At 34.8% G+C, this 12,647-nt stretch overlaps 2 protein-coding genes across 6 annotated transcripts in view; one reads left to right on the top strand and one right to left on the bottom strand.

Annotated features, from left to right (window-relative positions):
• LOC117122243 (ribonuclease H1-like) overlaps positions 1-6,105 on the bottom strand; it is a 7,376-nt gene extending 1,271 nt beyond the window's left edge. Inside the window, exons 1-7 of one of the 3 annotated variants that reach the window (XM_033267772.1) lie at positions 6,088-6,105; positions 4,391-4,464; positions 3,500-3,627; positions 3,355-3,393; positions 2,739-2,890; positions 2,255-2,339; positions 1,483-1,607 (exon numbers count right to left, since the gene is read on the bottom strand). In XM_033267772.1, the coding sequence (XP_033123663.1) occupies positions 1,483-1,607; positions 2,255-2,339; positions 2,739-2,890; positions 3,355-3,393; positions 3,500-3,627; positions 4,391-4,443 (582 nt within the window). In that variant the 5' untranslated portion in view covers positions 4,444-4,464; positions 6,088-6,105. Of the gene's footprint in view, positions 1-1,482; positions 1,608-2,254; positions 2,340-2,738; positions 2,891-3,354; positions 3,394-3,499; positions 3,628-4,390; positions 4,627-5,927; positions 6,053-6,087 lie in introns of those variants that run through there. The other 2 variants (XM_033267773.1, XM_033267770.1) reach the window with 2 other exon arrangements.
• Positions 6,106-8,360: 2,255 nt separating this feature from the next.
• The window catches only part of LOC117122205 (telomerase reverse transcriptase-like), a 39,787-nt gene continuing 35,500 nt past the window's right edge, over positions 8,361-12,647 (top strand). For 2 of the 3 annotated variants that reach the window (XM_033267711.1, XM_033267712.1), the window contains exons 1-6: positions 8,361-8,615; positions 10,118-10,244; positions 10,896-10,955; positions 11,047-11,159; positions 11,782-11,873; positions 12,172-12,372. In XM_033267711.1, coding sequence (XP_033123602.1) covers positions 8,476-8,615; positions 10,118-10,244; positions 10,896-10,955; positions 11,047-11,159; positions 11,782-11,873; positions 12,172-12,372 — 733 coding nt within the window. In that variant the 5' untranslated portion in view covers positions 8,361-8,475. Of the gene's footprint in view, positions 8,616-10,117; positions 10,245-10,895; positions 10,956-11,046; positions 11,160-11,781; positions 11,886-12,171; positions 12,373-12,647 lie in introns of those variants that run through there. The other variant, XM_033267713.1, reaches the window with a different exon arrangement.

The following is a 12,647-nucleotide window of genomic DNA, read 5'->3' as shown; positions in this document are numbered from 1 at the left end:
TAAGGATCATTCCTGGTAAATTTGAGCTCAATTGGGCTATTTTGAAAATTTAACCCAGATGACCCCTGATCCCAGACTGGGGTGTAGGAGGTGTCACCGGTTCTTAATGACGAAATTTGATTGAATTTATTTCAATGGTTTGCCATTAGTTGCATTTTTAAATGTTATAGAGAACAAAAGAATAACCCTTTAATGACCTTTGATTGTAAATCGCTGAACACCATAACGACCCTACCTTATGCCAATACATATGTGCCCAGGACAAGACTGCTATGTTATTTGTGACAGAAGAAGTCTTTTATTTATTTTTTTGAAATTTTTTTACCCTAATGACCCCTATGTGACCTTTGACCCCAAGCAGTGAACACCCCATGTATGAGAGGTGTCACCGATTATACTGACCAGGTTTGGTTGAAATCGGCACAACCGTTTGGCACTAGTAGCGTTTTGAAATGTTGCCAGAAAAAGATAAAGATTACCCCTTAATGACCTTTGACCACTTATCCCTGAACACCTTATAGACCCTGCCTTATGCCAATGTATATGTGCAAAGGACAAGACTGTGCTACGTTATTTGTGAGACAAGTAGTCTTTTATACGATTTTTGGTTTTTTGACCTTAATGCCCCTTATGTGACCTTTGACCCCAAGCTGTGAACAACACACAAATGGGAGGTGGCACCGGTCCTACTGACCAAGTTTTAATTAAATCGGTCCAGTAGTTTGCCACTAGTAGCCTTTTAAAATGTTGCCAGAAAGAAAGAAAGAAAGAAACTGCTAAGAAACAGAATCCAGTCAGCTGCTGCTGACTGGATAAAGAAAGAAAGAAGGAAGAAACTGCTAAGAAACAGAACCCAGTCAGCTGCTGCTTGCTGACTGGGTAAAGAAAGAAGGAAGAAACTGCTAAGAAACAGAACCCAGTCAGCTGCTGCTGACTGGGTAAGAAACTGCTTGGAAACAGAACCCAGTCAGCATGCTGCTGACTGGGTAAAGATAGTGGAGGCAATGAAAATGATAAAAAATTATCCTATAGCTTCTTGTTTTGCTGATGACTTGTATTGGAGATATGAACAGCAAAATGAGTGCAGGATAATGAATATGAAATGATGGTTTTTACAAAATCTGCAGTGGCTTGTGTGTTCATGTTTATATGCCTATTGCCTATTGCCTCAGACAGTTCACAATTGCCACACAGAAATAAAAGTAATTATGTCTATGAATGTTTTAACTACTGAAGTTTGTCGCCATGATATAAACTTTTCAAGGTCGAAAAATTTTGAATTACCTACCAGAAGATCTGAAGAAACTTTCAAATACGAATACAGTAGTTTTAAATATCAATTACATTTATACCTTGTCTCAGCTATAAATTGATTTTTTGAATGTTTATATTGTCAATAATATATACATAGAAAAGAACAATATTCAAATTTACACTAAATAATAAATTTATTTGAATTGAATTGAATATAAAATAACTAACCCATGTAACATTAATGTCCTGCCTTGCTTCATCCAAGGCCTCAATTAAATCTCTGTTTACAACATTGCCCTTTTTACTTGTTTTCCATCCATTTTCTTTCCATTTATCTATCCAATCTGTAACACCTAATTCAAAAAAACATATATATGATGAATGTAGGAATAACATACAATTCAAATATGCTACTGTACATTATACCTACTTTTTTATTCTAATAATAAGTACAGTAATGTTATAATATATGATATGAAAAACAAAAATACCGTATATCATATCAATAAAAATATAAAATATCCATATATATATACTGTTGTTTCTCAGGTATAATAAGCCCAAGTTATTGGTGGGTTGTATCCAAGAAACTTCTGTGTATTCATAACGTGCTTGTGCATATTGCACTGATTATCAAAATGTGCTTCGCATTCACAGAAGGAAGGAAGTGGCTAGTTTCCTTTGCACAGAACACAAGCGCAGTGGCATTAGCCTGGGCTCTACTACTCCTTGCCATTGCTGTTGTAGACAGACAAGAGTATCTGGTACCGGTCTACCGGGTAGCTAATGACATGAAGAGACCCTTAGCGGGTTACTGTAAAACCTGTACCCCACACCTTAAGCACTATGAGACCATTTCGTTATAAAGCGCTACATAAATCTAATTCCATTACATCATATTCCAATGCTACCTTTAATGAGAAACAAAAAACGATGATCACATAAAATTTAAAACAAATTATGTATAAAAATTTCTAGATTCTAGAACAGTGAGTCTTACATTTGATGGTGTACATGCTGTCAGTTTTGAGTTCAATATCATTTAAATCATTTTCCTTAGCAACCTCAATTGCTCGAACTGCAGCCTGTAAAGAAAAAACGAACCATTGTTTATCTGGATGTGAAATAGAAAAGCGGACACACCAATCTACTGAATACAGCGTACGGATGCACCATGTCAGCAATGCCCAGTGGCAAAACATCTACTGTATACACTGGGAGACAATCACTTGCCCTTTTGCACTTTCATTTAATAAATATTATGCTTATGGCTTCTAACTTATTTTTATTTGTTAAGATTACAAAAAACACCACCTGATTTTAGGAATGTTATTTTGCTCACTGACAGGAGTTCCAACTCTGCTTTTGTGCTTTCATCCAAGATATATATTTTGGTTTTTACAATTAAGATTTTGCAGGGTTTATTTGTTTATACTCTGGAAATTAAATTTTAATGATGTACTGTATCTATGTAATTGACATACCTTCAATTGTGCTCTTTGATTGGTCTGATGTCCATGCAATTTCTCACTAACATTCCAGGGATGATCTGGCCCCCAGTAAACCCCAATTCCAGCCTGTGCGCCACTCCTTCCATTGGATGTGCAGCATCCATCAGTGTAGACTACTCTTGGTTCTACAGAGTACAAACAAAATAAACAATCTATTAACATGTTATATTTAATGTAGTACCTAAAATAAAAGCCTATTGTAAATCACTCTTAATTGCAATTTGTATCCCTGGACTGATTAGTCAAAGTGATAGATATATTTATCTACTCTAATTTGCCTTCTTGGAATAACAGGTTGGCAAACTACTATAAACTTTTGAGTACAGTAATAGTATGATATTTAGGCCTTCAATGAACAAAATTTGTTAAAATTATTATTTTAGTTATTATTATGAATAATATTTTATTTTATTATTATTAATATTTTTATTATATTTTTTAGTTTATTTTTATCATCATTATCATGATGATGATTATTTTTTTAGTTATTAAATTATTATCACCTTACATTATAACTTTAATGATATATCTCATTCTTACTTTCATAAGATGAAGTGTTATAATTTGAGGCATAACTGTTACCACTAACCATTTTTTACTCGAATCTTTTTATATGGAGCATCGCATTCTATAAAAAAAAAAAAAAAAAAAATGAGTAAAGCAAATACTTTTGAGTGTAAATCAATTACAATCAAAATTATAATATATCATTGCATTTAACTGAACATAATCACCTGTGTTACTGTATGTTGGTCGCTTCTTACTGGCTGTAGCCCCTATAAAATTTGTAGCATCTTCTTCAGTTGAAAACTTCTTAAATTGAGCTCCTTTGAATCTGTCAACTTGAGCCTTGCATTCATCCCTAATAAAAATAAACAATGGAAACACATGAATTTTGATATAATTTTGATAATCAACAGTGCAGAATGCAATAAATTATATACAGTAATTGAGGATAGGATGAAACAACCGTAGGATAACTAACATTAAACAGGCCAGGGTGAACCCATACTGTAAAGTTATTTAATTGTGCAGACAATACCTCAAAAAACCAGCTCAAATTTGTGCGGAAAATTGCCAGGAAGACAAGCGCAGAATCGCAAATACTGCATATTTTGTTTATATATGGATTACTACTACTAGGCCTAATTTTTGAGAGGACAATATTGCCCATCCATGCAGGCTTTCACTTTATACAGTCTGGGGAGAACGACCCAGGGTAAAGGGGAAAGAGAAATGACCCAGGCCAAGGAAAAATTGGGGGGGGGGAGAGGGGAATATAAAAAACCTCAGGGGGTTAAACAAAATCACCGGGTGGGGTAGGAAAAGTTTCAAGGCCTACCTAGGTAGGGGTAGGCCCTACTTACTTGTGTACTGTATATACAGTACACTAACAGATTCAACCATGGAGGTATTATAGTGATTCGAACTTCCCTAGTCTAAATATATGGGCCTGTATTATTATAATTATTAGGCTAGTCCTAACCTTCTACTATTACAGCACTAGCTTAAGCCTAACCTTGGCATGACTTTTTTTTTTTTTTAATGGTTGGTTGTTGGTAAGTACTACTGTACCACCACCACTCCAGCCAGTCAGAGCAAATTACTACAGCACTGTACTGTACCATGTTTTGAAAATCCCAACATTCCGTCCCTTACGCACTGCATAGTACGACATGTCTTTGCTTCTAAATGAGTACTGCAACAAAAAATGCAAATTTCGGATTAGTAACATTTAAAATCCATCTGCATTTTAAATAATTGCCATCATTTTCTGTTAATTTACGATGTTAATTAACATAAATAGCACTCATTCTTTTCATTCGGAGATTCCCATAGAGATACACAACAGCAGCCGGATGCGATTTTTTTTCCCGTACGAAACATTTACATGAAACTCCACTCGGGCCGTCTCGAATGAATCGACCCGAAAATCTCCTATTGTTTATATATGGATTACTACTACTAGGCCTAATTTTTGAGAGGACAATATTGCCCATCCATGCAGGCTTTTACTTTATACAGTCTGGGGAGAACGACCCAGGGTGAAAGGGGAAAGAGAAATGACCCAGGCCAAGGAAAAATTGGGGGGGGGGAGCGGAGAGGGGAATATAAAAAACCTCAGGGGGTTAAACAAAATCACCGGGTGGGGTAGGAAAAGTTTCAAGTTGCAGAATTCAGGAGGTCAAAAGGTCATCAACAGATAAAAGTCTACAGAACAACTTCTGAGAGAACGTCGCTGTCTAAATTGATGTTACCATGCTAATACCAGGGAGTTGTTATTTAGAAGGAGTCACAACAAAATCCTCTCTTTTGATCCAAGGAGGTATAAAAATAGAGCCACAGAGCCGGCAAAGGTGATCCATTTATTATTTAAAAAATAAATAATATGAATAGATGCTTATGACTATGTTAAATATGTGGAGTACCAAATCATTCATATATATATATATATATATACAGTATATATATATATTATATTGCATACATACCATACACACACATATATATATATTTACATACTATATATAGATATATATATATATATATATATATATATAGTATACATACTATATATATATATATATATAGTATACATACTATATATGCTGTCTCTTATACACATCTAGATGTGTATAAGAGACAGATATATATATATATAGAGTATACATACTATATATATATATAGTATACATATATATATATATATGTATATATATATTGCACATACAATATAAAATATATAGGCCTAAGCCTAGCTAGGCCAGGCTTACTCTAGTCTTAGACCTACTATTATACACCAGGGGCGGATTTAGGGGGCCCCAGATCCGGCCCCCCCTCCCCTTTTGGGAGAAAAAAAAAGAAAGAAGGGAAGAAAAAGAAAAAATTATCTCCCAAAATGCCTCAGATGTCATTCGCCGTCTTCTAAAACAGAAAAACATTCGCGGGGCCACGCCCCCGGACCCCCTAGGTAGTGTTATAAGCAGACGGTATTGGCTCAAACGAAGATGTGTATATTTGGACATCTCCGGATCCGCCCTGTTCACTGCCATAGTTGAAAAGAAAACCCGTTTTTAATTTTAAGACAACAACAACAACAGAGGCCTCATTTCTGAATCACTCTGATAGGCCTGGACTACTGTGTACTAGGCCTAGGCCTACCTCTCTACACAAACTAAGCAATATTAGCAAGTTGGTAGGCAAGGCATACAACACTTCACAGGTCTCTAATGGTCTATTTTTAGTAAAATTGGTAAAAAGTAATCCGGAAGTATACGTAGTTCTTCTTTTCCTGCTAACTTTGAAACACTATTCAGCTGACCTGCAAATACGTAATCTGTTCAACCTTGGTGGTACCAATCTCTTTGTCTTTTCGCGCGGAATTCCCGAAAAGGCATTACACATGGAAAACCTCTTTTTATACTCTACTGCGCATGAACAACAACAATTCGCTTGTTTTTATTTATTTTCCATGACGTCATTTTGCTGCACACGTCCGATAGAGAGCGGGCTTCTAAGCGGCGGCGATGATAGTTTCAAACAAAGATCGTATAGCGCCGTAGCGGCGCTATACATTGTGCACTATTATAGTTGTAGAGTATATTAGAATATTGTAGAGTATATTAGAGTATATTAATGTACAGTATTATGCAGAACATGCCTTTAGCTACACGATTTACACTATTATATGACAATTTCAGCTTGTTATTAATATAAAAAAAATCCGGGTTTAACGCAGCTCCCTTGAGTCGCTCCCATCCGATCGCTTCTCGGCAGTTTATCGTTGTGCGCTACAATACCCATTTTGGTTTTGCGCACAGTGATACTGAATAGGATAAAATTCAAGTCAGTTGATGGGCAGTGTGTCGAATGCGTAAGTTCACCTCATCCTCAAAATCAAACTTCCAACTTGTAGAGTCCTTAAATATTAATGTACAGTATTATGCAAAACATGCCTTTAGCTACACGAATTACACTATTATATGACAATTCAAGCTTGTATTATTAATTTTTTTAAATCCGGTTTTAACGCAGCTCCCTGGATGCGCTCCCATCCGATCGCTTCTCGGCATTTTGGTTCTAGTTGCGCACGCTGATAAATATAGGATAAAATTCAATTCAGTTGATGGGCAGTGTATCGAATGCATAAGTTCACCTCCCTCATGCTCAAAATCAAACTTCCAAGTCGTAGAGTATATTAGAGTATATTAATGTACAGTATCATGCAGACCATGCAAAAATGTCTTTCGGACAGTTGGACTGGTAATAACGCTTCCCCCACCCCATTATGGCAACGTTGGATAAGCGACACGTTTTGTTTTTAAGTAATTATGGAATAAACAATGATATTACACCGTCAATCCTATTAGGTATTTTGTGTTTTGCATAAATGGAGTATGTTCGTTTCTCTGTTTTCTTCTTATTTCTTTTCTGGTGGTTTTTATTGATTTTTCACACTTATATACAGGTCTCTTACTTGCTTCTTATTTTTCATCATACCGTGTTAAACGAATACCGTGTTATAATTATATTTATGCTTTACTAAACTAGTTCTGGAATGCATTCATTATTATCACAATATTTGAGCTTGCAATATATATTTGAAGCTCAGATAACAATACTCAGTTCAATATAAATCATTGTTTCAATTTCAATATATTACTATTATTATTACTACTACGATTATTTTTATCATCATCATCATCATCATCATTTATTTATCTGTCAGTTGCTGTAAAAATATTAATATAATAATAAAAACACTAATGAAGATACTAAAGCAGACGGTATTGGCTCAAACGATGGTATGCCCAGTTTGTAATCTTATGTCAAGAAGGAGTATACAACAGAGTCATAGATGGCCGGGTTTTCCGATGCCGCAACCGAGACTGTAGGAAGGTAAGTAGCATCAGGAAGGGTAGTTTTTTCGAAGCAGCGCATATCCCGTTGTGGAAGGTTATTGCCATAACGGACATGTGGAGTAGGCCTACAAATTGCGGAAGACCAAGAGGCCCGTCACAGGAATTTTTAATGCGGGAATTGGATATAATTCACATTTTTTCGTTAGCAACAACTTGGCAACGACATGCATTTATGCGCTTCCAGCAGAGCAGTTGTGCAATAAAACGTACTTTGATTTTAACCCATTAAATATCTTTATAATGAACAATGTTCCCCTGATTAGATTTTTTCGGGCTTTTGGTATGTTATTATTTGTATGACGTGTCACTCAGCATATAGACTGTCTCTTATACACATCTAGATGTGTATAAGAGACAGGTAGTGCGCATTGAGAAAAGAATGTGCTCTCCATTTCGTCATGTTCAATTTTTTGGTCAACTATGCCTATTGAAAATTTGATGGCGGGGAACACATGGGACTTCAAAAGGCATCGCGCAAACGTTCTTTACGCGCTGCGGCAACTTTGATCTTGGTTCATTTGCATAGCGCTGCGTGCGCGTAGCTTTGCCGAGTGATCTCCTTCTCAATAATACCTCCATGGTTTAACCAACTGGGAACTTGGTTTCTCAGGCAGATCAGGTTGACCTTATGGGGGCGCTGTGAAATTAAATGACATGAAACAAACAACACAGCATGATAAAGTTTACTTATTTTTAAAACGTGGATTGATGGCATGGGTTACATAATTAACTAATTTTTTGGCGATAAGTAACAGCACTAGGCCTTACTTTGGTCAAATATTGGCGTCATGGCGGATCAAAGCACTTTAGCTACAGATGTTCTCTCCTCCTTTGGGAAAACTCAAACAATCTTTGAGTATATCAGGGGGTTGTTCCTAGGCCTAGAAGACAGAGTTCCGAATGTCGTCCGTGACACTGACAGACAGAGGTGTGCTCGTTTTGGATCATGAATGTCATTTAGCCCCACTTGTTGATTATTTTTAGGGCCTAAGCCTAGGTTAGGCAAAATAGTGGGTAGTCAGGCCCCAACTCGATCCTGTCCGTCATCAGCAGATTTTTTGCCGCTGGCCGCTGGTATAATATAAATAGAAATATTATAGATAGGAGTATTTGTAATAATATAATAAGGACTACGGCTATCTATAGGCTAACTTTGGCCAAGGCTATTGTAATAAGAGGTCATTAAATTAAGACAGTTTGTGGGGTTTAGGCTTCGAATCTACTTCAGTATAATATTCTGCAGTAAGTTTTAATAATTTAAGTTATTCCTTTCTGAGATTTAAAGCTAGGCCTTTTTATGTAGGGCTGTCTGTCATGAATTTCAGAAAAACACCAAAACTTTATAAAGTTTTTAAAAGTTTTAAGGTACAAGCTACAATACTTTCATCTGTCCACCACTAGACCAGTGCACTGGGGTAACTCAAAAAGTTAAGGATCAAAAGTTATTTAATATAATATTTGCAATGAAATACAAAATAAAGTTTCACTGATTTATGGACAATTTTACTATAAAAATTTATAATACTATTAATGGTGTATGCAAAATAATTTGGAATTTGTATTATATGTGTTTGTTATTTGGTGAGAAAAACATTTTATATTCTAATTTTCGAGTAATGCTAATAATTTATGTTTTTTTATATGTTGTACAACTGATTTTTTCAAGACACAATAAGCATATTTGACAATAAACTTGGAAGCGGTCAATGAGATATAGATTTTTTAATATTTAAAGAACTGGGGTAAAAGGGGTGTAACACCCTTTTTTCCCCAGTTTTTAAAGTCAGGCGCCGGAGGGAAAAAAAATTTTGATATGTTGTAGAACTGATTTTTCTAAGACTGAAAAAAGTTGTTGAACGAAAAACTGGGGAACGGTGAATGAGATACAGATTTTTTAATATTTAAAAACTGGGGGAATAAGGTGTAAAAATAGGCAGTTAAGCCCCTTTTTCCCCCAGTTTTTAAATATTTAAAAATCTGTATCTCATTCACCGTTTCCCAGTTTTTCGTCAAACAACTTTTTTCTGTCTTAGAAAAATCAGTTCTACAACAAATCAAAAAATTTTTTTCCTCCAGAGCCTGACTTTAAATATTCAAAAAGCTGTACCTCATTTGACCGCTCACAAGATTTTAGTCAAACACCCTTTCTGTGTCTTAGAAGAATCAGTTGTACAACATATCAAACAATGTTTTTCCTCCAGATCCTGATTTTAGAGGACATTCTTTAATTCTAATCCTCTAGATAAATCACAAACTAATCAATTCAGTTCCAAGTTTTTAAAGTTTTTTAGTATCAGGGAGGTGGTATCATCACAGATGGTCTCTTTAAATTTGTGTAGTCATTATTGATACTTTTATGCTTAACCTGTCAAGACATCAACTTAACCGAATTGTTTATTCTTTCGATTATTATGGATCTTGTGATTTTAGGTACAAACATTTTGTTGAAAACACTCTAGTGATTGCCAACCAAGGACAGGACCTGTTGCCTAACAAAAGAAATTACTCGACTGACCAGATGTCATCTCAAAATGATGTCGTAATTCGAGTGGTAAATGTAAGTCAGAATATTGAATGAGCTGGAAATGATAATGAACAGGAATGTCAAAAGTGATAAATATTCACACACAAAGAGTTATTGGTTCTGTAAAGGATAGTGCTATGCTTTTAATTTGATAGTGATTTGATACATTATTAGATCATGAAGAAATTCATTCACCCAAGAACAACTTGCAATTTTTTCGCAATTATTTTCACATGTACTGAGCATTCAGTACATTTCCATGTCAGGTAGGGCAAAATTACACTTATACTAGATCATGAAGAAATTATTAATATAAACAATTATTTGTTTATTAAGCCATTTGTGTCCTAAAGTTCGAATTAAAGTTCAAAAAGTTACAGAACTTGATGTGATGTATTTGTAAAAGTATAAAGTATAAAATTTTGTATTTTCTCCTTATACCTTCTTCTCCATAATCTGGAAAACAGCCACAATTCTATTAAAACATGGAGTATAATAGAAAATACATCTTTATATCTTTAATGATTTCATCGAATCCTCCACTCCTTTGAATATTTCTTAAGTTTTTCTTTGTTGTTTTTACAGTATGCCTATTAGAAATTATTTAAATTTTTCGAATAAAATGTATACTGTAATTAACACGTGACAGAATACTTATTGGTACTTTTGCTTCTCATCCTTCAGAAATTGTGTAAAAAACACGGGAAAAAAGCACCTGAAAATGTCCTTACTTTCGGTTTTATGGTAAGATGTGTACAGTATTAGGTAACAATGTAGACTGTGACTTCACTAGATTGAATCGTAATTCAATTAACCTGTTTATATTTGGTTTCAGTTTGGTCAGTGGGATGGTCCTCTTTTATTGGCTGCACCTAATGCTGATGGTTTCAATAACTTCAACAATTCTAATTTTGTTCTGACTCCATATTGGAAGACACTATACAGTAGGCAAGTCAGCATTCAGTATATTTTTTTTATATAATTTTAGGCTATGTTCTCACACGGCTGCTAACGGTTATCAGGATCTGGATCCTGCTAACCGTTAGCTGCCGTGCGTCCATACGAGAAAATCCCGATCCAGATACCAAAAATATGATGATCGAATCACTGGCCAATAAGAAACTGGAAATTGTAAACACGTACGTGTGATTGGTTGATGATAGAGACGCAATCAACTTGCTAACCGATAGTGCTTGCTAATCGTTAGCAGTATCCGGATACTGCTAACGGTTAGCGCTAACCAATCGGGCATTCTCACGTAGGTGCTAACAGTTAGCGCTAACGGTTAGTTCACGATCCGGATACTAGGGCTCTCTTGAGAACCAGGCTTTAATTTCATTCGCTTTCAACAAGTAAATACACATAATGTGAGATAGTTAGATTTATATAGCGCCTTGTACCAAAGTCTCCAAGACCTTGCTGGCTTCATCAGGGGCAGTCACAAAGATGAGAATCTTTAATAAGTGAGAACACTGCTATTTGAAATCAGTTCAAAACATATCTTTTTTTTTTCAATTATTTAATAAATTTAGATTTAAAATATAATTGTTGATTTATTTCATAATTGTAGGATTGGAGATGAAATTATGATGCATCTTCTGAGCGAAACATCCATTTTTGTCCGTTGTGGATCATCAACAACATCTTACATTCAAGTAACAGGTGATTAATTAGGTATTAAATAACAACAGATTATAGGTACATTACTGTAATTTCTTCTTTTGAAGATGATAATAAATATACTAATTCTGATGCAGCACAAGGTTTTGTAAACTTGAAATTCCATAAAACCTTAAATAGAAGCTGTGGGCTTCTTTTTTTTTGCGACCTTTGGATGGCCTTCTTTTTGAGATGGGCTTCTTTTTAAAATGAATGCTGTAAATTTTGGGAATTACTACTATAAAACAATAAATAGTGCCACTGTAACATCTGTCTGAATAATTGCTTTTCTTTTATGTAGGCTTTCCAATATGTAACATAGCTAGAGAAGTTGAATGTAAACAATCTGGCAAAGATGATACATTAGTAACTTCCATAGCGACCAGTTTTCCTTATGAAGAAAAAAGACCAGTAAACAATGGGATGTTGAATACAATCAGATCATATCAGTTCATCGATGTTTGTTATATGAAAAGTGGAAGGGAAAAATTGCCAAAATCTTGTAAGTTTTTAAAATCAGATAATATTAGTGTAAAAGTTTGCATATAATTGTAAGTTACATAGTTTTATCAATTTTAGAGTGAGAGGGGAACCAATGCTTTGCAAAAATTAATGGTCGTCATAAAATTGCTAAAAGCTGCTTTTGCATAAATATAGGACTTCAAAAATCAAGGAGCTTAGTTTAAATTATTTTCATGAATATTAAAGCCCCATTCCCGGCAAAATTTCAATTTTTAAGAAAAATCTAATTTTTGTATAATGTTATAAAGATTTATA

Source organism: Anneissia japonica, unplaced genomic scaffold (genome assembly GCF_011630105.1).
Source record: "Anneissia japonica isolate Jap-2015-1 unplaced genomic scaffold, ASM1163010v1 scaffold287708_len1499824_cov190, whole genome shotgun sequence".
NCBI classification, from domain to species: domain Eukaryota; kingdom Metazoa; phylum Echinodermata; class Crinoidea; order Comatulida; family Comatulidae; genus Anneissia; species Anneissia japonica.
Note: the sequence above shows the minus strand (reverse complement) of the source record. Positions and strands in the feature narration are given on the sequence as shown.